General features: G+C 45.2%; 1 protein-coding gene across 1 annotated transcript in view; it reads left to right on the top strand.

Annotated features, from left to right (window-relative positions):
* Window positions 1–24,543, top strand: part of LOC129422233 (uncharacterized) — a 158,614-nt gene that overhangs the window by 146 nt on the left and 133,925 nt on the right. The window contains exon 2 of the mRNA XM_073854041.1: window positions 216–515. Coding sequence (XP_073710142.1) covers window positions 216–515 — 300 coding nt within the window. The remainder of the gene's footprint in view (window positions 1–215; window positions 516–24,543) is intronic.

The following is a 24,543-nucleotide window of genomic DNA, read 5'->3' as shown; positions in this document are numbered from 1 at the left end:
AATAAAATCAGAAGGTGTTTTTTAGAATATAGTTTAGTGCTTTTCAGAAATACAAGATGTTTAGTATATTTGTATTCATATTCATCTTAGTGTGATAGTAGTATGTATTATGTAAGTTAATGTTTTATTCCTAATAAGACAAAAACATTTTTATAGCCTATTGATCATGAGAGTATATATTATGTTGATATAAAATGTTGATATCTATTTGTCAGATACCAGTGAAGTGAAAGATGTCCATATGATTGTGAGTGATGGTGAAAATGTCACTTTGTCTTGTAATCTAACTCTTTCTGACTGCACATCAACTTCATGGATATATTATAAAAGACATTCAAATGCCGTTAGACTGTTTGTTGAAAATCTCATTGATCATGGAAGACTGAGTCTGGGACCTAACTGCTCTCTGAACATCTATAATGTCACAAAAGAAGATGTTGGGCGTTACATCTGTCGCCCGCAAATGGGGATAAATCAATTTCCTGATGCCAATGTTTATCTGCATTTTCTTCAAGGTCAGTTTTTCTTTCTATTATATAATTAAGCTCAGATGCAAAAGCCTCTAAATGCCACTTCCGTCAAAAATGGGATAATGATATTAACCCAATGCTTTTGATACGTATTATACAGTGCATGTTATACTAAAAAACATTTACAGTAAAGAAACATGTGGTATTTGGTGATCATTAGTAAATGTAATGACAATAATAAGGAATGTAAATGTGTCCAAGACCAGGTAAGCAGTTCTTATTTTTTCTCTCCAGATAAAAGTTTAAATTTTGTTTGTCATAGTACCTAGACAACCTTTTAGTTCTCATTACCGAAACATGAGTTTGTAAATGCATATATTTAATGTAATATCATGTTGCGGTAATGATAATTTTTGATGATGATGATCTAAAAAATGTAAATAATTCTATAGGAAATATTTTTTGAAGCCTCTAAAAATAATGGTTATAGTAAGTTCAGACCTTAATCTTATATGTGCAAAAAAAAATGGCTTCAAGGGCTTTTAAAAAAAATCTGATGCCGGACAAAGTCTAGATTTCGTGAGAATCACCCAGCGACGTTATTGGGAATGGGTTTATGTTTGTTTCCTGGCTCCATTTCGGAGAGAATTGCTTTACAAACAAGGGTCAAAATCTCACGTGTTCTCTTTCATCATCTCGTGTTCGAGATCCACCTATGGGAAGGGCATCCGTACCTGACCTCTACAGAAGCATCCAATTGCACCAAGTCTGGCTAGACAGACAGAAGCACGCAGCCAATGCCAGGTACAATACCTTTCCCTTATCCACGGCTGCCCGCCACAGATTTCTCCGAACTTTTCGCTGGTATGTCGCTTTCTAAAACTGCCGCTACTCCCGGGAAGTCTTCATCACGGGCCTGCCCGGCCGCATGTGGAGCTTTGATCGCTGCTAAGGATTCGCACGAGTTTTGCGTGGTATGTTTGGGTCTCAAACACGCAGAGGAAGCTTTGCAAAACCCGGATAACTGCAGACATTGCCTTGCGCTGCCGAAAAAGCTTTTGCGGCGTCGCCTTAAAGTTGCTGCGACCGAGTGTGGCGACGATGGGCTTTCGGATTCGGATGAGGGGCTTGGTGGAGGGGATGCGCAACCGGAGACATCCAGGGGCGCGACTTCCCTCAGCTGGGCCGACATGCCCAATCCCGCATTTCCAGAGGATAACATCTTCGAGGAAATTGCGACGTTAGCCGGCGAACCGGTTGATTCCGGTGACGCTGACGACGCGGACCTTCTTTGGACCTCAGAGGACGAGGAGGCCATCCCGCCCTCATGTGCTTCCCAGGTCAACCCCCCCGCGGCTTTACCTCAGTCCATTCTCCTCGACGTATGGGAGCGCGCGACCGCGCAGCTCAAAATCGAGTGGCCGGCTCCACAGAGCGCCAACAATCAGGAGAGGGACATTTATGACGGGAAAGTACTGGGACCCCCTCCCGGCCCGAGGAAACAACTCTTTCCAGTTCTTCCTGCGTGCGCTAAACACATGAGGCATTATTGGAAGGACCCGCTCGACCTTAAACATGGTCTCGCCGGCCTCGAGGTAAAGGAAATGGCGGCTCTCAGCTTGGGCGACCCGCCCGCGGTCGAGCCGTCGATCGCTAGACACCTCAACCCCGTCCAGGGTGGGCTGCTCGCCCCCCCGAAGCCGGTCTTACCTAACAAGATGGACCGGTTTTCTGCCTCGGTTCTACAGGCCTCATATAAGTCCTCGGCTTTGGCAGTAAGGGCTCTTAATGTTTCCTCGCTCCTTTCCGCCTACCAGGCGGAGAATTTGGACGACTTGGGAGCTCAGCTGGACAAAGGGGCACCATCGCCGACTTTGTGGAAAGAGATCCTGATGGTAAACGACCTGGTTCTCCGTAACGCTCGGCAGGCAGTCCAGGCTTGCGGCTGTTCGATGGCGCTTTCTGTGGCGAGGGAGCGTGCGCTTTGGCTCAACCTGTCGGGCCTCCCCGACCGCATCACAGCAAGGAGAGACCCCGCCACAAACCCTCTCCACGGCAGGTTAACCCACCGCCTGCTAAACCCTGGGTGAAACCACCCCCCGCCGCTGCTGCAGCTGGGAAACCCCCTAACCCGACCCCCAATGTCCCGAAACGAATGCGGCCGGCCTGATGTTCAACTGTTGGGGTCGCGGGGTCCTTGTTCACGGGCCACAAGCCCTTTGGACTCTCTTTTCTCCCCAGAGCTCCCGTCCAAGAGACGGAGGTTTTTTCACGGAGGGGCCGACCACCCCCCTGAAGAGGCTGCCCAGCCCGTGTGTTCGGTGGACGTGTGTTTTCCCCCCACGTTCAGGGGGTCAGTTGTGAGGAAATGTACACTAAGCACATACATTGTTCCCCTCACCCAACAAATAAAGGCTTCGGCCCAAGTGTTTCCCAACACCAAACACACAAAAAAATACCCAAAACACAATAAAACAAACGAATCATATGAATTCGTTTCAGAGAGAGCACATCTCTCTACAGAGAGAAAACCCCTCTCTGAACCCACGCATGTCGCCCCTTGTTTGTCCACTAGATGGCGCCATTGCATCACAAATGAGTCAACCGGGCGCTCATGATATGAGCTGCGCGTCCCCAGCTCTGGCGGGGACTCTCGCGAGTCACGAGCCAGCCTGGCGGACTGTAGGGTAATGAGAACAATCACGCAGGGTTACAGACTACAGTTTGTAAGAAAACCCCCGCTTTTCAACGGTATTCTTTTCTCTCACACAGTGGAGAATTCCGCTCACATTCTGACAGAGGAAATCTCCTCTCTCTTAATAAAGGGAGCGATTCAGGTGGTGCCCCCCGATCTGATAAATCAGGGTTTTTATTCTCGTTATTTCCTGGTTCCAAAGAAGGACGGCTCTCTCCGCCCTATCTTAGACCTCCGAGTGTTTAACAAACATTTAAGGAAATACAATTTCAGAATGTTAACCCACGGTTCTCTGGCCCGAGCCATAAAACAGAATGACTGGTTCACCTCAGTCGATCTGAAAGATGCTTTTTTCCACATAAGCATTTATCCGCCTCACAGGAAGTTTCTGCGTTTTGCATATCAGAACATATGTTACGAATTCACGGTTCTTCCTTTCGGTCTCTCTCTCAGCCCTCGGACGTTCTGTCTGTGCACGGAGGCGGCTCTTGCCCCTCTAAGAATGTCAGGTCTACGGATTTTGACATACATAGACAATTGGCTCATCGTAGCCGAGTCGAAACAGAAAGTGCTGTGGGAAACCCACCGTCTGTTCTCTCATATCACGTCCCTGGGTTTCAGAGTGAATGTGAACAAAAGCAATTTCACACCCAGTCAGAGTGTGATCTTTCTGGGGTTGGCACTGAACTCGGTCTCCATGCGAGCGCATCTTTCTCAGGAGCGCGTCCGCACTTTAATGAATTGTGTGTCACAGTTCAGAGAGGGAGAGAGAGTGCAGTATCGTTCATGCCTCAGATTACAGGGTCTTATGGCCTCAGCCATTCAGGTTTTGCCCCTGGGTCTCCTGAGAATGAGACCATTCATGAAATGGAGGAACGCAGACTTTTACGCACAGGGGACTCCCTTGGGGACAGTTATGCTGCGAAAAGTCGTGACGACAGATGCGTCCCTAACGGGGTGGGGTGCAACCCAGGAGGGCAGAACGGTGAACGGGCTGTGGCCGAACATTCTCCGTTCAGCGCACATAAATTATTTGGAGCTCCTTACCATATGGAAAGCTCTGAATTAGGGCTGCACGATTACAGGAAAAATGATGATCACGATTGTTTTGCTCAAACTTTTGATCACGATTAAAAATACGATCATTCTTTTAGTGAAGAACTTTTATTTACTTCAGTATTTTTATTACACTTTACAGCCATGTATAAAATATTATATATATTTTATAGGCCTATATTATAAAATATTTTATTGTTTTGTAATATCCACAGCTTCCATTCTCTTAGATCTTTTTAAAACATTTAAAATAATCCCGCAAAATTCAGCATAGATTTTGCAAAAGAAATCCGCATAAATAACAAAAATAACTCCTTACACAGATTCCTTACAGCTGTACTACTCTTGCAGCATTTAAAGCAGTTCAGTTTTAACCGTCAAAATTATAAAATCTTATATTATATATTATCTTTTATTTATTTTAAATAAAGGTTTTTGATAATGACCAAGCGGTGTCCGACAGCTAACGTCATGTTGACGACTTGTTTCATCAAATGGGCCTCTCAAATCAACACTTCACTTGCCTACAATAACATCTATATAAAATATATATTTTCAGCATATAACAATGTTAGTTTAAATGTTTATTATCAACACACTAAGCGGAGGGAGGCTGCTCTGTTGCTCGCAGGCGCGACGAGGTGCAGAAAAATAATGAATCAAAACAAAACGAAATAAACATGAAACGAAATAAACATGCAGGTTGCCTTACCTTACACATTCGCTATGCATCAGTCTTTTATAGATTATGCACAGTATTTAAGGTTTTAATTTAGTTCTCCATATATTCCCCGATGTGCTGAATGTCCTGCTGCTGGCGGAGACACTAAACACTGTTGCAACAGGTGCATTGTGAATGTGCGTAGTGGACTCGTGCGATAGGTTAAATGTCTTTCTTTTACAATTTATCAATGTCTCAACGTTTCTTTTAATTAAATTAAAATATAAAAAGGTGGAGAAGCCTAAAAAAAATCCAGAGGCCTGTGATGTTAAAATTGGTCCGAAACGCGACCCGAGGTGCGTAAAAAGGCTGAAATGCAGGGCTCTAATATATATATATATATATATATATATATATATATATATATATATATATATATATATATATATATATATATCAAATTAGAATTAAACTGAAATAAAAACAAAACATTTTTGAATAAAAAATGCCTATGATATGCCTTTTATGTGGCAATACTTTTTTTTAAACCCCTTGCTGCTCACGGTGCTTATTGGAAACATATCCTTGGCTAACTTACAGGATACGCGATCCGTTATTGTTGTTTGTGTCGTGGATGTCTGGGATTTTTTTTATGGTTGCGGCTTGTGTCTTCAGCTTTTGAAACTCTTGATATTTCACGTTTGGACGGAACAGGAGCACAGTTTGCACAAGACTCGTAACTTACTTGATCAACATCACTTTCCTCCAATCCGAAATATCCAAACAATAGGCCTATATGACCCTTTTTTTCTGCACTTTCTTCTTGTTGCTCTGCCATTATATTCGTTCAATGTGAATGACTGTAAATCTTGTGATGCTAACGTATTTCTACCATAACACAGACTGCGCTTGCAAAGAAACACTCCGTTTACTCTGACTCTGCCTATAACAAACACATTGCTTGATTCTAGACCGTCTGCTTTGTGTTTGGTCTTTGCACATTAATTGCGACGATTGTCATTAATGAATCGTGGGGCACGCATATCGTTATCATGATAAAAATACGATTAATCGTGCAGCCCTACTCTGAATCATTTTCTGCCGCGTCTGCAGGGGCATCACGTGCTCGTTTGCTGCGACAATACTACAGCTGTGGCATACATCAATCGCCAGGGCGGTGTGCGCTCATCGAAACTCCACAATCTAGCTCACAAGCTGTTAGTGTGGAGCAAGGTTTTTTTTTCTGTCGTTACGCGCGACTCATGTTCCGGGCATTCTGTACAGGGGCGCGGATCTTCTGTCAAGGGGAAACCCTCTTTACGGGGACTGGCGGCTCCACCCACAAGTGGTGTGTGCGATATGGAGGCGATTCGGACAGGCAACCGTAGATCTGTTCGCCTCGCACGAAAATGCCCATTGTCCTATGTTCTTCTCGCTAAAGGACTCGGACGCACCCCTCGGGGTGGATGCACTGGCCCACCCATGGCCCGAAGTGTTGCTGTACGCTTTCCCCCCTCTGTGCCTTATAATTCCCACACTGTCCAGAGTGAGAGAGAGAGGCTCAGGGGCGATTCTAGGATTTTCATTTTAGGGCGGCACAGCCCCCAGTAAGGGTATGATTAAAAAAATATTATTTAACTATTAGGTTGTATACTACTAACCTTATTGGAATCCACTATTCCATTGTATTCCCCGTGTGTCATATATGGGACTAGAAAATTTTCATTTGGGAATGGAGATTTTCACTGAAGACTTCCTGATTCATTATTCACTGTGCAAATACATATACATATTTCCAGTACAAACACATCATTTTACTGTTTGCATTTCTATGCTCACATAGAAACCTTAGCCAAGGATTTTTTTGACAAAATAAACTTTTAACCAGAAAATAAGATAAATGTGTGTGTTAACATACATGTAAACATCGGATTTGCTAATCTTATAGGTTAATATTATTAGTTGATAGCCACTGTGTAAATCTGGGAATTATACAGATCTAAAATATAGAAAAGGGGAATGACCAACAAGTGATCTACCTTAATACTGAGTTGTCAAGATGCAGTATGATTTGGTTTTCAGGACAGGGTTTAGATTAAGCCAGGACAAGGCCTTAGTTATATTTGGATGTTTATGTAGTTTTTACAAGCATACCGTACAAAAATAGTACAGGTGTGCATCTTGAGAAAAAACAATGTGACTGATGTATTTAAAGATATGTTAGTGCAAGCTACTTTTAGTTAAGAACTAAAACTCAAACAGGCATTTTAGTCTTGAACTAGACTTACGCCCTGTTTGGGAAACAGCCCCTATGTCTATACTGTAGGTCAGGGGTCTCCAACCTTTTTATAAGCAAGGGCTACCACAATAGATAAAACAATCTGGATGGGTACTTACTACTTTCTGATATAGTTTAATCAAAACTTTTTTCTTTTACTTGTTGTTTTATTTTATTTTACTTGTTGATACGTTTTAGTATTGTTAAAAATGTTAAGATAGGTAAGTAAACCAAGCCAAGCTAATATTAAAAATACCACGTTGAACCCTCAAAAACTTACTAGGAATACACAATGCCAAAGACAAATACACAGGTGCCTTACACTTTTTAAAAGGAAGGAGTTCAAATGTTGAAATATTAATATTTTAAATGAAATGAAACAAACATATTTAATAAGCTATACTTTACTTATATTGTTAGATTTTAAAAAAGTTATTTTACTGCAAATATAAGGTGAATTGCCCATTAAAAGCTCGATTTGCACGTTTGATCCAGTTTTTCCACACACAAAAAAAACTAGTTTTATAAAAGGATACACTTCACAATAACCTGGTATTTCGCTGCATGAAATGATCTGCCTGATGCGTTCAGTACAACAACTGTAAAGCAATGCATTACGCCAGCACCTGACTTAAAAACCTGTAACGTTAATAAGCAATATAGATGCGTGCTTTTACTGGTAACTTGACTGACCTGCTCCCTTCTTGGCGAATATTTCTGTGATTGATTTTTCAGCATCTCGCTGCGTCTGTCTCTCTCTGCGTCTCCTTTGCGCTGCATATTTGTTAGATAAAGCCAAAAAGCAGTGGGTTGCCGCCGTTTGGTCATGTGGTGGCCTTTTCTCACCGCGACTGACTGACTCGTAGGTCAGACTGACTGACATTCATTCATATCATATTATTTTACATGTCAACCTGAGCTGACTGCACGGCAGGTTAGAACAGCCGCCAGGTCAAGATGGCCAGTCCGCCCTGTACTACTGATGTTCGCTCTGCTCGGCCCCCCTGCGGATTGAAAAACGCGCTAAATCCATGCTGACTCAGATCAGGGGAGGAGCCGAAACTTGACGCAGCATGCCACCTTTTCTAAAGAGTTTTTATAGGGGACTGAAGCGATCACAAATTAATGTATCAAATATTTTTTTAGGGGGGCTGGACAGAATTTTAGGGGGGCTGAAGCCCCCCTAAAATGAGCCTAGTGACGCCCCTGGAGAGGCTTGTCTCTCCTTCTGGTGGCACCCAGGTGGCCCAAAGCTCAGTGGTTGGCAGAAATAATTCCTCTGCTATATGCCCAGCCGTGGCCCTTCCCCCTCCGCACAGACCTGTTGTTTCAAGCGAACGGGGAAATTTATCACCCACACCCGGACAGGGTGGCTCTCTGGGTTTGGCCCGTGAGAGGACAAACTTAAACGCGCTGGGATTACATCCGCGCGTAATTGCTACTATTCAAAATGCCAGAGTCGTTTCTACACGGTCCTTATATGGTTGTAAGTGGCAAGTGTTTGAAGGGTGGTGTAATGAGCACGATCTCATATCTTATCAGTGCTCAGTCCCTGAGATTTTGCGTTTCTTACAAAACCTTATGGATAAAGGCAGGTCTTTTTCCACAATTAAGGTTTACCTGGCGGCTATTTCTGCTTGTCACGTAGGGTTTGATGGCTCTACTGTCGGGCAGCACCCTTTAATCTGCAGATTTATGAAGGGTGCCCGTCGCTCTTTGCCAGTCATCAGGAAGTCTGTCCCTGAATGGGACCTCTCCATGGTGCTGGACGCCCTGTCTCAATACCCCTTTGAGCCCCTGGGTGTTATTTCCTTGAAGCTGCTGTCTTTTAAGGTAGCTCTGCTCTTGGCTCTAACATCAGCAAAACATGTTAGCGAACTGCATGCATTTTCTGTACACCCTTCATGCACTAAATTCTCTCTGAATGGAGAAAAGGTTTTTCTTAAACCTAACACAGCATTTATGCCTAAGTGCTTCCCTGCGTTCACATCGGAGGTGCTGAAGCTGTCCGCTTTTCACCCTCCACCTTTTTCCTCTGCGGAGGATCAGAGGCTTAATGCTCTATGTCCTGTTCGTGCATTACAGACGTATATCGACAGGACTAGGGTTTTCCGGAAGAGCGACCAGCTCTTTATCTCATGGACGCCCCCTCACAGAGGGAATCCCGTATCTAAGCAACGTCTTTCACATTGGCTTGTGGACGCGATTGCCTTGGCATACGAATCGAAGGGAGTGCAACCACCTGGGAATATCAGAGCTCATTTTACGAGGGGCGTGGCCACCTCTTGGGCTTTGTTTAGGGGAGTGTCACTGCAGGACATCTGTTCTGCTGCGAGCCGGGCTTCTCCCCACACATTCGTGCGTTATTATCGGTTGGATGTTACTAAAACCTCAGTAGCACATTCCGTTATGGGTGTAGGGTCATCATAGCCCTTCACTGCTGCACACCTTTTTCCTACTGTTGTCTTTATAGTAGGAACAAAGCGCATACGGGTTTTGAGCTCGTTTATGTTACCAAGCATGCATTCACATCTCTGCCCTACTTTGTTTTTTGCATTTATGGGTTTCCCTAGGGTGTGCTTTTTACATAATTTCTGCCTTGCATGCGCACCACAGCCAATTGTGTGTGTGCGTGGGGCACATTATTATGGGACGTGTCGGGCACCGCCCCCCCGGGGGTGACCGTTCCATTTTTTATACTGGCTGTCATACCTCACTGCGAGTGTGTTGGGCAATCGGGGAGCTGTCCATGTCTCTCCCATAGGTGGATCTCGAACACGAGATGATGAAAGAGAACAATAGGTTACTTTCGTAACCCCGGTTCTCTGAAACATCGAGTGGAGAGATCCACCAGCTTTGCCCCGCTTGCAGCACGAGAAGCGAATACACTTACTGAGGAGGAGCAGCGCGCAGTGGCCTTATATGCCAGCAGGTAAGAGGGTGTGGTCTTACCTGGCATTGGCTGCGCGCTTCTGTCTGTCTAGCCAGACTTGGTGCAATTGGATGCTTCTGTAGAGGTCAGGTACGGATGCCCTTCCCATAGGTGGATCTCTCCACTCAATGTTTCAGAGAACCGGGGTTACGAAAGTAACCTATTGTTTTGTTTGCAATCGACGCATACGTGCATGTAATGTAAACAACACAAACAACTGCAAACATTTTCCACCTCAGTTGGCATTGTTTCTGCACTTACGACATTTACACCTTTTAATGCAGAAAAAACCCTCCACCCTCCTGGGAACCGACGGGGATCTGGTCGTCCTAGTGATCGACTCCCACCATCCCGAGGAAAGGGGCTCCTCCACGGTGGCGACCACCCCGGGGAAAAATTGAGCGTGGCGTACGTTCTCGAGCCCCAAAACGAGCATAGTGGTGGACCTCTCAGGAACCGACCCAGACGACTCTACCAGCAGGGGAATCTCCAGAATCGATCCGAGATCCGACCCTCGAACCCGCTGCGTCCTTCACTGGCCGGATAATTCTGTCACGAACGGGAACACGAGTAAGGACACACGAAAGGGTAACATTTAATATAAATAACATGAAATCAAACACGAGGAACAACACGGGCGGGTAAAAAGAATGACTGAAACACTGGAAACAAACATGACATCAGCGACAATCATCCGGCAAATAAGTACAACACGAACAGGGGTATAAATACAGACAGACTAATGATGTGCAGGTGTGATGAGGAATCAATGAATTGTCCAGGTGACGTAATCAGGACAGACACAAAACATGACATGGATTTCACTGTGACATAGTTATTATAAATAAAAGTTTTTATTGAAGTTTGATTTCCATCGATGTCTGAGATGTTTTATCAAATGATGTTTTATTAACAAGGTTCGGGAGGAGCACGATCAGATAATTAACTAATCAGGCACAGGTGCATCTAATTTGGTAATCAGTCAAACACTACATATACAGACATCCTACCTACCTCAGTCTATTGAGATTGTTTTCGGATAGGAGATTGCTTTCAGATAGACTGCATCATACAGCTATGTCCGAGATCGAGCTTTATCTATCCGGCAACGAGCTAGATGCTCCACCGCAAGCCACCAGCGCAAAGAAACCTCCGGTTCAAAGCAGGCAACGGGCTCTAAGGCGTATTGTTGGGCGATATGCCCCATTTTGAGATCGTCCTATCGTCAGCCTGTGAGATCGGCGATACACGATAGTATCGGGGAGCAGGGCAGTAGTTTACTATATATTTTTTTTCTTTTTTACTTATTATGACAAGTCACTTGATTGGTGGACACAAAAGGACAAGAGCAACACCGTCATGACCGCAACCTTCCTAAAACTGATATTATATCCGAGCACGTCATCAGGCGCTTAAAATGTCCTGCGTGCCAGGACACGAGACTCGCTGGTTTTAACCCTCTGCGTGCTAATAGCCTCTCTGGTGCAAGGAAATGTCAAAGCTAGGGTTGCTCAATTATGGGAAAAATCATAATCCAGGGCTGCGTTCTCCGAAACTACCTTAACGCTACGTCGTTCTTAAGTTGTACCTTAAGCTGTACCTTATCGCTAATACGTGTTTCCCGAAACGTTCTTAGTTACGTATCACTCCTGTAAGTCTTTCGTTCGGAAGGTTGGTCTGGAGCACTCTTAGCTTTACTGTATCCCACATGACTCCACTAGGGGCCATCACTTTCATAAAAGCTTACATTGTAGTCTATATAACTAAATATTTGTAAAAAAAATGCAATACACTCCGTGTTTAATTAGGCAAATATTTTTATATTTAAAGAATAAAACATTTACATAATTAGACATCATTACATTGATGGTTGTTAGATTTTTAATTATGTTTTCCAAAGGGACATCAGCTGCGAACTATTAAATGCTACAGGATTAAGAAACTATTTAAAAAATATATTTTGGGTGATGGAGTTGGTGAAACTGGCAGCTATACAGCGAATCCTATTTCATTTGTGCATTTCATATCCGTTAAATCTTAGTCTAACGGCTAGTATTTTAGCTGCATAAATAAATCGGGTAAAATTACAAAAAATAATTATGATTATTAATGTTAATTCGACTTTGCATCGAAGTTTTTTAATGTTTTATAACTTTGAGGCAACTGCATGCCATATTCTTTATAAACATTCAAAATAAACTGTGCACTTACTGCTTAGTCTAATGTCACGGCCGGGGGCGGACCCGGATATGCTAAAGGTCACGCCCCTCTCAACTCTTCCACCTCGAGGAGTTTCCCAAGACCACCCCAATGACCAAACAGACGAGTGAACTACGTTTAAAATGAACTTTATTTAAATATTTAAAAGGAAAAAGGGAAAGGGGGAAAGGGGAAAGGGCAATTTAAAACTGATGTGGCTTTTTCTCGCCTCCAGGGCCACTTGCGACAAGGACTGGGGACAGGGGCTCCTGTGGGGCTCTGGTCCTAGAATCCGTGGTGCGCTCCGCTTCTTCCTGGAGGCAGAATCAAACAAGAATTATCCAGCTGTACTTTGTTACGGGTCACTACTTCTCTAACTCTTCGTTTTCTCTCTCTCTCTTCTGTGCCTTAGGTACGTTGCTCTTTAGACCCTGGAAACAGAGAATCGTTAGCGAGGCGTTCAGGGAGACAACTCATAGTACGGGGGCTTCGGACACCACAGAGCACTCGCTGGCACCCGGTAGGCAGTTACCACAATTCCCGGTAGATGTCACCACACCAAGGTAAGTTACTCACGGCACTGGGGGTCTTCGTTCCCACCAAGCGTACACTGGAATACAGACAGGGGTTGCTGCGAACCCAGGTAAGTGTCACTACACAAAGGCCAGTTACTCACGGCGCTGGGGGTCTTGGTTCTCACAGGGCCTTCCAGTACCGGGGATCTTGGTTTACACGGAGCATCCACTGGAACACAGGTAAGTGATATCTTCAGACACAGGTCAATTTCACTCCACAGGATAAGTTACTCACAGCACTGGGGATCTTCGTTCGCACAGAGCATTCGCTGGAACACAGGCGAGTGATTGCTTTTAAGCACAGGTCAATATCACTACACAGGATGAGTTACTCACAGCACTGGGGATCTTCGTTTACCCAGAGCATTCGCTGGAACACAGGTAAGTGATTGCTATAAGCACAGGTCAATATCTCTACACAGGATGGATTACTCACAGCACTGGGGATCTTCGTTCACACAGAGCATTCGCTGGAACACAGGTAAGTGATTGCTATAAGCACAGGTCAATATCTCTACACAGGATGGATTACTCACAGCACTGGGGATCTTCGTTCACACAGAGCATTCGCTGGAACACAGGTAAGTGATTGCTATAAGCACAGGTCAATATCTCTACACAGGATGGATTACTCACAGCACTGGGGATCTTTGCACTCACTCACAGACAGTGGACTTACGCTACCGCGTTGGTGCACCGTATTCCTTCACCCGTCCACTCAAGCTTTCCGGGCGTCGTAGGGACTGATGGGTCCAGTGGCACGGAGCCGAACGCTTCCCGAACTCCCCCTCCTGTTTCCACGACCAGGGTCACGAGTTGGGGCGAACTTTCGTCGAGGCTCCGCACACCACGAGCTTCTGTTGGAAAGGTCAGTACACACAGCTATGACCCTCAATCCGCACGGTGCACTTTCTACAATACTCACTCCTATTCACCACTGTCTGCTCTTTAGAGGAGTGAAGCTCTCGTTGACACACCCGGGGCCAAAGACTTGGTTTTCCTCTCTCTCCATATGGCTCAGGCCACAACAGATGTCGTCATCTCGCGACTCGTCCGAGGCTGGGCAGTTTGGTCGCTACAAGCACAGCATACACACAGCAAGCATAGCGTAAACACCATTAAGAAGTGAAACTCACCCACAGCACTCTTGTACACACTTCACGTGATTCTTAATCGACCTAGCCACTTTGCTTCGACTCCCTCGAGAGGATAGTTGGGCGATAGTTAGGCCACCGATGAGAGTAAGATGTATGTTATTCACAGCCCCGGCGTGTTGTTAATCGCTCCTCTGGCTCACCCACGCTTCCTTTTCCCGCAGGGCCACTGCTCTATTAGTAGACGGCGCTTCTTACCAAATATCTCGTCCGTGTTTCCGGTCAACCCGCGGCTCGCCCACGCTTCCCTCTCCAGTGGGGCCAGGGACCTCAAACACAAAGGAACACACACCAAGCAACTCTTCTTACAAGTATTACACAGATAAGTACTACAGCTGTTACTCACTCTTTGTTGTCGACGATTTCTAATATCTGCACTCTTGATGGCTCTGTGTCCGCTCTCTCACGAGTGAAATCTCCCAGTATTCCTTCGCCACCTGACTGTATCTTTCTCTCTTCCCCAGGGGAACGATCAAGCCAGCGTAGTCCGTCTGCAAAGCAGCAATACAGCGTATACAAAAGTACACCACAAGCACGTTCCAGTGCAGTGCTCCTTTAAAATCCACCGCTCCGTCCTTTTCGCCTTTCTTGGCTGCCGCACTCTTTCCATGTGCTATAAGCACTTCCGTGGATCAACGGCGCCCTCCGGCTCCTCTAAGGACGGAGCGTGTGATCGGGTCTGCCCTAGGCAGTGAAGCAACTCGTGCCCGAAACGACTCTCCTGTTTGGGCTTCTTTGGGCCTTTTTATGTGCGTTGTCTCTGTTCCATCCTCCAATCATGAGTTCTCAGCTTGATTTGTCACACCTGTTGCTCGTTTGTCCATCATCTGTGTCGCTAGGGAGGCCAGGAAAAAAATGGTGCAGTTAAAAATCGGGCCCGGGCGGAAGCCATCTTCAGGCGGAACCTTTCTTCGCCACTTTTGGTTCCGCCCTATCATAGTCACCCGGTGACATCCCCCCCTGCCAAACCGTTCTCGTCCCGAGAACGGTCTGCGGGACAACAAGTAAAAATAGAGTGGGGGCTTCAAGCCTCTCGGGCACAACGTGGGGTGGGGCTTTGGGCAACTCGTCGTCGGCCATTGGAGGGCCTTGGTCGCTCAACCCGAGGTGGACTGCCGACTACGCCAAATCTGTCTGGTCATTGGGGTGGTCTTGGGAAACTCCTTGAGGTGGAAGAGTTGAGAGGGGCGTGACCTTTAGTTTATTCGGGTCCGCCCCCGGCCGTGACACTAAGGTCGACAAAATTTCCACATGAAAACTAATCAAAGCTAAAATCTAAAGCAATCATACTATATATTTATAGGCTATTATATAATATTTGATATGTTATATTTAGACAGACAGGCTCCAGAAATGCGTCCATTAAGCTTTATCCGCATTGTTAACGCGCTGCTTGTGCATACAGTGTCCAAGCACAATAAACGTGTGAACTAATTAACAACAGCAGTTTGTTTTTATATACTTTAAGTGTAATGCACAGCCAAGTACTTGCACAACCCACTTTATTCCCCTGTGCAACGCACTTATTGGGAACCCCTAATATAAATTATCCTTTCAAGGCATAGCGGATGAATTGGAGCAGTTTAAACATGATGATACGTTTGGAAATAAAGTTGCGGGTTTTGCACGGGTTTGATATAAAATATAGAGGGTTGAATTTAGTTGTTTGCAATTTGAAATATTTTTAACAGATATTCCTAATAAATTGAACTTCTTCTTCTTCTTGAACTATTTCTAAAATGTTTCTTTAATAAAGAACACCGCTATCTCATAACGCAGCAAAACCTATTACATGAAGTGAATAATTGATTGTCGAGCAATCGATATCAACCTATTCAGCACCTCCACCATGGACAGCACCCGCTAAGGTCGAACTTAAGAAGGTTTACCTTAAGCAACATCCTAAGGTATAGTTCGGAGAACACACGTAGGAAAGGTATACCTGTAGTTAAAGTTTAACTTAAGAGTCTTCCTAGCACGCTAAGAGACAACGTTATCGGAGAACGCACCCCAGATTATTTAACATGATTACTTAATGACTGTAAAAACATGCACCTGCGCACACAGACGCGCACGCACATACAAACAATTCAATGCATTTGTTTAGTGCTGTTGCAGAAGGCTACACATGTCAAGCAGTGGTGCTTTCAGAGGTGCCTTTTTAAACACATCAGTCCAGCGAAACGCGATCATGTTTTAAACACAATCATATTTTAAACACGAGGGATGTATTGCTTCAACTCCTTGAATTGCATATCATACTACATACTAGTGATCTGACTTTAAACAGAGCGCAGCTCTCTGCACGTCCGGGAGAGTGAGAGAGGCGCCAATATGCAGCGGGTCATATATTTTAAATAAAAGGGATAGTTTGCCTCAGCTCACATGAAACGCATTAAACTGAATAAATACATAAGGATTACTACTTTAGTTTACGTTTAGTTTTCGGACAGATGCGAGAGCTCGTGCACGTGAGACAGAGAGAAGCGCAGCTGCTTATCACGTGCTAGAAAGAGTCAAAGACGCGCGCATTAAGTGCAGGTACGTGCCAAGGTTATTTTCGTAAACGAAAACTGAAACTAAGACTAAAACTATCAGCTGATACTAAAATAAAAACTAATTTAAAAAAGCAAAACTATAATAACCTTGGTACGTGCAAGAAGGAATTCTCTCTTTACAAGCAAAGTGAAGTGAAGTAAAGTGAAGCCCACAAACCCTCACGTGAGAAAAAGCATGCAATGTGCATGTTAATGTAAAACTATGATGATAATAATAATAATAATAATAACCATGCGCCAACTATTGTCTTGACTATCGCCATGACAGCCTGCCGTTGGCGATATGTCTGAAGATCGTCGATACACGATACTATCGTCTATCGGCACAACCCTACTAAGGCGTTTCCCTTTACCGGCTCTAAGGGAATCCCAAGCCAACCAGGACCTTCTGCAGAGGCCCACGTCTCAGCGCGCGGGTGGAAGCTCACAAGGCCCGTTGCCCGCACTCCTAGACCACGCAATACCTGTTCACCTCCACTTTCAAGACAACCTTCACAATCCCCTTCATCATCTTACGGCTCGGCTTCACCATCTATCCCTCCCATCGAAAAATGGACCGTCGCGGATATTAGACAAGCTCTCACCAACTCGTAAAATGAGCAAAGCTCAACTTTACAGCCTTTACATTTCCTGGGAAATAATTCACCATCAAAGAAGGTAACAAAATCTCACATATCAAAAAGCCTGTCTTTCTAACATCTCCTTCCAGTTCAAGCTCCGGTTCCTCTCAAGCCTCAAGACGCAGCAGACCGTCAGCAAGTCTAGGCCATGCCCAAGCTCGGTAATCCCTCTAATTACACATCCTCCTTCCTTTCAACCAATCACTGCAACAGTTTCAAATCCAGCGAACTAACCAGCTACAGACATGGTTTCACAAACCTCCGCATTTTCTCTGGCTGAAAACGCCGGCGTGAGGATGCCTCCGCCAGCCGCTCAAACTCAGCCTCTTCTCCCTTTTCCTTCTGCTACCTATTCCTACCAATGGCCAGCAGCTCCTGCTGCGGGTGCCCAAGCAGGGCACCATCAGTCAGCTTCAACGCACTGGCCTCCTACCACTTTTCCACCTTCTGTATCATACGGGCTTCTCCAAGCACCAGGGGCTAATTCGTGCATGAGGCTGCCTCCGCAACCGGCGACGCCCCCCATATGTCCTCCTTTCTATTCTATATCTTCCAATGGGCTACCCCAAGACCCAGGCGCTGATCCGGGCGTGAGGCTGCCTCCGCAAACGGCTTCAGCGCCTCATCTCAATTCTAATCTATCTGCACAAAAAACCTCTATATACTCTATTAACAACAACCTCTCTACCTAACCCACCGAATGCTGCCGCTCTGGAACCACCTCGGTGCCAATCACCATCAAGAATCAAATTCTATCAGAAATTCAGAATGCTGGCTCCAGAGGCAGACCCATCACCAACCCCAGTACCTCATTATTCACAACTCGTATTCCCACAACGCATCCTTTAAAAGCGCTCCTCGGCGCGTCACTCGATTCTATTCTCCAAGCAGTTTCACCTAGAACCATTAATTCATATCTAACAGCATGGAGATGTTTCAAAACATTTCACCTTTCTTTTAACGTGCAATTTCCCGATTTTTCTCTCATCACAATTACTTCATTTATTTCCTACCTCAATTCCGTTAAGAACCTCCAAGTAGGGTCCATTAAAGAATATTTAAGCGGCATCAAATTTTTTCATAAATTTATCCACGGTTTTCCCTCCCCCGAAATAAATAATTCTCAAACTTCTCTTCTAATTAAAGTAATCCAGCCCTCTCGTCCTTCAAAAAAAAAAATAGATTCAAGACAACCTATAACCCTGGACATCCTCACAAAATGTATCCAAATTCTCCGCACAGGTCCATACAGCTCATACCCTCGATGCCATGTTTTTATTGTCTTTTTTCAGTTTCCTGAGATGCTCCGAAATTGCAATAAACTCTAAATTCAACCCGAAAATCCACCCTACTATCTCCGACTTGTCCATTCTCGATAGCGAAACAATCGCTTACTTCATCAAACACAGTAAGACAGACCAAGAAAAGAAGGCCAATATATATACATTTTTAATCTCCCATACCCAATTCAACCGTATCAGGCTCTATTGTCTTATTTCAAACTCAGGAATGGCCAGTCTAAATCCGCAATGGACCCTCTATTCGTCTACGACTCCAACCATTCCGTTACACGTTTTTGGTTCCAAAAACACTTAAAACAAATTATAGCTCTGTCAGGTTTACCCGTGGAGCATTTTGAAGCCACTCATTTCGCATTGGAGCAGTAACTACTGCAGCTCAGAAGGTCTATCACAAAACCAGATACAAGCCCTCGGTCGATGGTCATCAGACACTTTCAAAAGCTACATCAGGTATAATCATCTTCACATTTAAGAAGCACATGCAGCCATGATCGGTTAAACATTTATTCCGATCAACAGCCCATAAGTTCATATACATAAGTCACAACTTATCTCATATATCCATTATTTTTGTCAATCTTTCAGCATAGGACAGGGCTCCCCTCCTGGTGCAGCAGACCCACGGCTCCCTTCGGTCGCAGGGCGAACCCCCCCTCTGTCGTCTGAGCTATACCATGTTCTGCGATGGATGGGGATCCCCCTGCCCGGTGCAGCAGAGCCGCTGGCTCCCTTCGGGCGCAGCAGGAGCCCTCCGTCCGACGCGTCAACCCCGCTTTAATTGCATGCCTATTCAGCATCGGACAGGGCTCCCCTCCTGGTGCAGCAGACCCACGATTCCCTTCGGTCGCAGGGCGAACACCCCGTCTGTTGCCTGAACTATACCATGTTCTGCGATGGATGGGGATCCCCCTGCCCAGTGCAGCAGAGCCGCTGGCTCCCTTCGGGCGCAGCAGGAGCCCTCAGTCTGACGCGTTAACCCCGCTTTAATAACATGCCTATTCAGCATCAGACAGGGCTCCCCTCCCGGTGCAGCAGACCCACGGCTCCCTTCGGTCGCAGGGCGAACACCCCGTCTGTTGCCTGAACTATACCATGTTCTGCGATGGATGGGGATCCCCCTGTCCGGTTCAGCAGAGCCGCTGGCTCCCTTCGGGCGCAGCAGGAGCCCTCAGTCTGATGCGTCAACCCCGGTTTAATTACATGCCTATTCAGCATCAGACAGGGCTCCCCTCGCGGTTCAGCAGACCCACGGCTCCCTTCGGTCGCAGGTCTAACACCCCTTATGTTGCCTGAACTATACCATGTTCTGCGATGGATGGTGATCCCCCTGCCCGGTGCAGCAGAGCCGCTGGCTCCCTTCGGGCGCAGCAGGAGCCCTCCGTCTGACGCGTCAACCCAGCTTAAATTACATGCCTATTCAGCGTCGGACAGGGCTCCCCTCCCGGTGCAGCAGACCCACGGCTCCCTTCGGTCGCAGGGTGAACCCCCCGTCTGTCGCCTGAGCTATACCATGTTCTGCGATGGATGGGGATCCCCCTGCCCGGTGCAGCAGAGCCGCTGGCTCCCTTCGGGCGCAGCAGGAGCCCTCCGTCTGACGCGTCAACCCCGCTGTAATAACATGCCTAGTCAGCAACGGACAGGGCTCTCCTGCCGGTGCAGCAGACCCACGGCTCCCTTCGGTCGAAGGGCGAACACCCCATCTGTTGCCTGAACTATACCATGTTCTGCGGTGTATGGGGATCCACCTGCCCGGTGCAGCAGAGCCGCTGGCTCCCTTCGGGCGCAGCAGGAGTCCTCCGTCTGACGCGTCAACCCAGCTTTAATTACATGCCTATTCAGCGTCAGACAGGGCTCCCCTTCCGATGCAGCAGACCCCCGGCTCCCTTCGGTCGCCGGGCGAACCCCCCGTCTGTCGCCTGAGCGCTACCAGGTTCTGCGATGGATGGGGATCCCCCTGCCCGGTGCAGCAGAGCCGCTGGCTCCCTTCGGGCGCAGCAGGAGCCCTCCATCCGACGCGTCAACCCAGCTTTAATAACATGCCTATTCAGCATCAGACAGGGCTCCCCTTCCGGTGCAGCAGACCCACGGCTCCCTTCGGTCGCAGGGCGAACACCCGTCTGTCGCCTGAGCTATACCATGTTCTGCGACGGACGGGAATCCCCCTGCTCGGTGCAGCAGAGCCGCTGGCTCCCTTCGGGCGCAGCAGGAGCCTTCCATCCGACGCGTCAACCCCGCTTTAATGACATGCCTATTCAGCATCAGACAGGGCTCCCCTTCCGGTGCAGCAGACCCACGGCTCCCTTCGGTCGCAGGGCGAACACCCGTCTGTCGCCTGAGCTATACCATGTTCTGCGATGGACGGGAATCCCCCTGCTCGGTGCAGCAGAGCCACTGGCTCCCTCCGGGCGCAGCAGGAGCCCTCCGTCTGACGCGCTAATTCGCCCACAGCATTTAAGCGCATCATATTCGTGCTCCTTTTCTAGCCCTCACAGGGCTCGTCAGGCCGACACTGCAAGCCTCAGTTCCTATTAAGAACCACTAAGTTCTCCCGGTCGGCCGGCATATTTCTCAACACGCATATTTTGGGGGGGGATGCAGAAATATTTTTACTCTCCGGCTGCTGTCCTATGCATCAAGCTTCCTTTGGGGAGTTCTCCAGGTTCGGGCCATACCCCGGATTCGGAGTTCGAGCTTCATTCCGGATCCTGAGCCCTCCCCCAGGACAGCACGCCAAAATATGCTTACTTTCGCAATCAGATTAGATGTAAGGGCGAACTTGTGAACTGGGTAGTTATCCTCCAGACAGTGACAGTTTGGACCGCGTCTTTCTCAATATCGGCTGTGTGAGGTGCGTCCCCGCATGCGGTGTGATGCGCATATGCGCTATTCTCCAAGATGCACTCAACGGCCTTTTGCGCAGCGATTTTATTATTATTTTTTGGACGAGCTTGTTAAGGCGGTAGGGTTTCCAAGCTTAGGCGGGCCGCCTTAACTGAAATATGCTGCGGGAAACCCTGTACATTAATATTCATCAAGTTTATTTGCATAAATTACACTTAATCCCGGCCTCAGATCATTCAGAAAACCCAGTTTGTTGGCAGAATCCATTAAGAGTCTGATAAAAAAAAATGCTCAAGAACAAGAAAACATGTCTAACACACTTTTGCATCTGAGCTCTTCAATTATATTTTATTTAAAAAAGCATCAAACCTAAATGTTTACAGAGTAAAGTCTGTCAAATGTGTGATTTGTCTTTTAATTTCTGTTGCAGTATCTCCACTATCTAAGATGGAACCAGGCAGCTCTGTCACTCTCTCCTGTCAGGTGTATTCATTTGATAACTATTTTTGTCAGAGTTTGTCTATTATTGAGGGATTTCAACTGATGTGGATGAACGGGGATGGTGTTAATCTACAATCAGACTCCAGATATCAGATATCATCTTCAACAAAACACTGTAACAGCAGTCTGACTACAATGAATGAAGACAACAACAGAGAGTTAAGATGTCAGATTATTACAGGAACAAAAGTTAACACCTCAGCCGGATACACTGTCAAGAATTTGGGTAAGAATATAAATAAGCATCATTTTGCTGGCAAAATGAGTCAGAATAAGCAAATTTTCAAAAATGAGTTATTTATATGTTGACAAACGATATATGATTTGTTGAAATCTGACAAAAATGACGCCTGTTTAAAATCAATATAGTCAGCAAAGTCAATTTTGAGAAAATTCAGGTTAAAGATTTTTTGGTTCAAAAACAAAACCATCGCACACATATATTAAAATCACAGGTAAAACTAACAAATTTGGCATTTACAAAGTAAAAAGCAATATCTAGAAAAAACATATGTTCAACGTTTTTCTTTTTTTATTGTTTGATTGAGGTTTAGACACAGACAGCTTTAAAATACTGTAATCTATCTAATATAACGTTACACATCAGATATTTTACCCCAACAATTAAACAAACATTCACTTAAGACATAACAGAATATATCTGCATGAATTCTTGTCATAACAGATATTTTTAAACTGTAATTCTGTGTATTTGTGTATATCGGGGTCGCGTGTTGCGCGTATGGTTCGCATCTGTCAGTCAACGCGCGGAAGATCTCTTAAGGGGGGGGGGGGGGTGGGTTCAATGGTATTTCATGCATTCTGGCTTATTAACACGGTTTAAGAGTTTGTTTCTTCATGCTAAACAAATATCATAAAAACAGTTGGACGTGTGACAGAGTATTTCTGTGCCGAATGCACTTCGCCAGATACTAGTTTCGGAAAGTTTTTTTGATTACCGGTCCAGCTGACGTTTTAGGGGTACGCTATACGTATCACTTCTGTTCATGGGCACTTCCCCCGGAAAACCCGCCCACCTGTCAATCAGCGGGAGACCGAGAACCGAGGATGCTAAGTTACACAAATTACTTTACGCGAGAGCTTTGTTTTATATAAAACTCAACAATGGCACGAAAGAAAAAGTGTGTTTTTGGATATAAGGAGAAGAAAGCCAGCTTTGTCAACAATGGATATAGTTTATTATTCGGGGTAGCAGCGGAGTTTACGTGTGTGTTTGATGTGCTGGATTTCATTGAAAAGTCCCAACCGGGTCATGAGTTGCATGATGTAAGTAAGACTTCTGTGTTATGTTGGAAATCGGCCTACTGTTGAGGGCAGAACATCACAGTATGCACAAACTGAGACATAATGCGAAACATAAGTGACGACTGTTGCCTGGATGACGCTGTGATCCTTAAGAAATTCAAACATCAGAGTACAACTCATCTTTGCATTCAAGCATTTCTTCTTTTATTATTTGTCATGTAAAGTTTACTCTGTAGTTTCGTTAGTTATGCATCATTTATTTAATTTGTTACTTATGTGTAGTGCAACTAAACTCTGGTCTCTTGCAATGAGTTGTGGGTTATATCAGCCATTTAAGTGTCCATTACACTTCTAATTTTCATCTAAAACAATAGACCATCCAGAAACTTTATGGATACTCATATTAACATACTATGATTTAGGACATACTACTGTAATTCTAATTTAAGTACTATTTAGGGGGATGCAGGATGTTTATTTGATTTGTACGTGTACACAGACGTTCGACGCATGTGCATTGTGAAATAATAAAATGCATCTCCTGGGCTACAAACAATATGTGTGCGTGACTTATGCATACAGTAGGCGTGCAATTAGATTACAGAATACATGGTGAAATATATATACTGTACGCAGAAGTTAAACTATAACTCCACCCCAAAAATGAAATGATTATTAGCTCATCCATATGTCATTAAGAGTTATTATTAGATATCCTGGCACTTCCTTGCTGACGGCATTGAATGGAATAAACGCTTTGAAGTTTCAAAAACCACTTAGTAAGTGAAAAAAAATGAAATGATAGGTTTGAGCTTCTGAAGTACAAAATGACAATTTTAAGCTTTCAAGCTATAGTTACAATGTCTATGTAATGTTAAATAACAACTCTAGATTCAAATATACAGTAGTGGCACATCTCATATGCACACAGTCAAGAGACGTGAGAACCAGTGCTCCCCGTCATGTGCATTGAACCCACTCCCATTTCCTGATTAATTATCCTCTTGTTGTTTAATGTCCCACACTTGTCCCTTTTTTTTGCCTTGTTTGGTCCCTTATTTAATGCCCCTATGTTTGCCGTCTGCTCTGGTTTGCTCTACTTGGTGCCCTGATGCCTCATCATTAATGTTCCACAAAATGCAATAAATCCATGACAATTTTTTTTCGAATCTTGAATCAGTCTATAAATGTGCATTCATCTTTGCCATGCTATATTCATTTAGTTAACTAGTGTTATTAAAAATTATCATTAATGGCCTTAATCAAAACACTTACTTTGTCATATTAAGAACACTGTCATTGCTTCGGTTATACTTGGGACGTCGTTGCTGAACTTTTTTGACAGTGGTCGGCTGTAAAATGTTTTGGTCATGCTTGATTTTTGTTTACTTTGAGTAAAATAATGGAAAGTTTTTCATAAGATCCCCTGGGGTCAA

Source organism: Misgurnus anguillicaudatus, chromosome 16 (genome assembly GCF_027580225.2).
Source record: "Misgurnus anguillicaudatus chromosome 16, ASM2758022v2, whole genome shotgun sequence".
NCBI classification, from domain to species: Eukaryota; Metazoa; Chordata; class Actinopteri; order Cypriniformes; family Cobitidae; genus Misgurnus; species Misgurnus anguillicaudatus.
The sequence above is the reverse complement of the archived record's forward strand: the minus strand, read 5'-3'. Positions and strand labels throughout refer to the sequence as shown.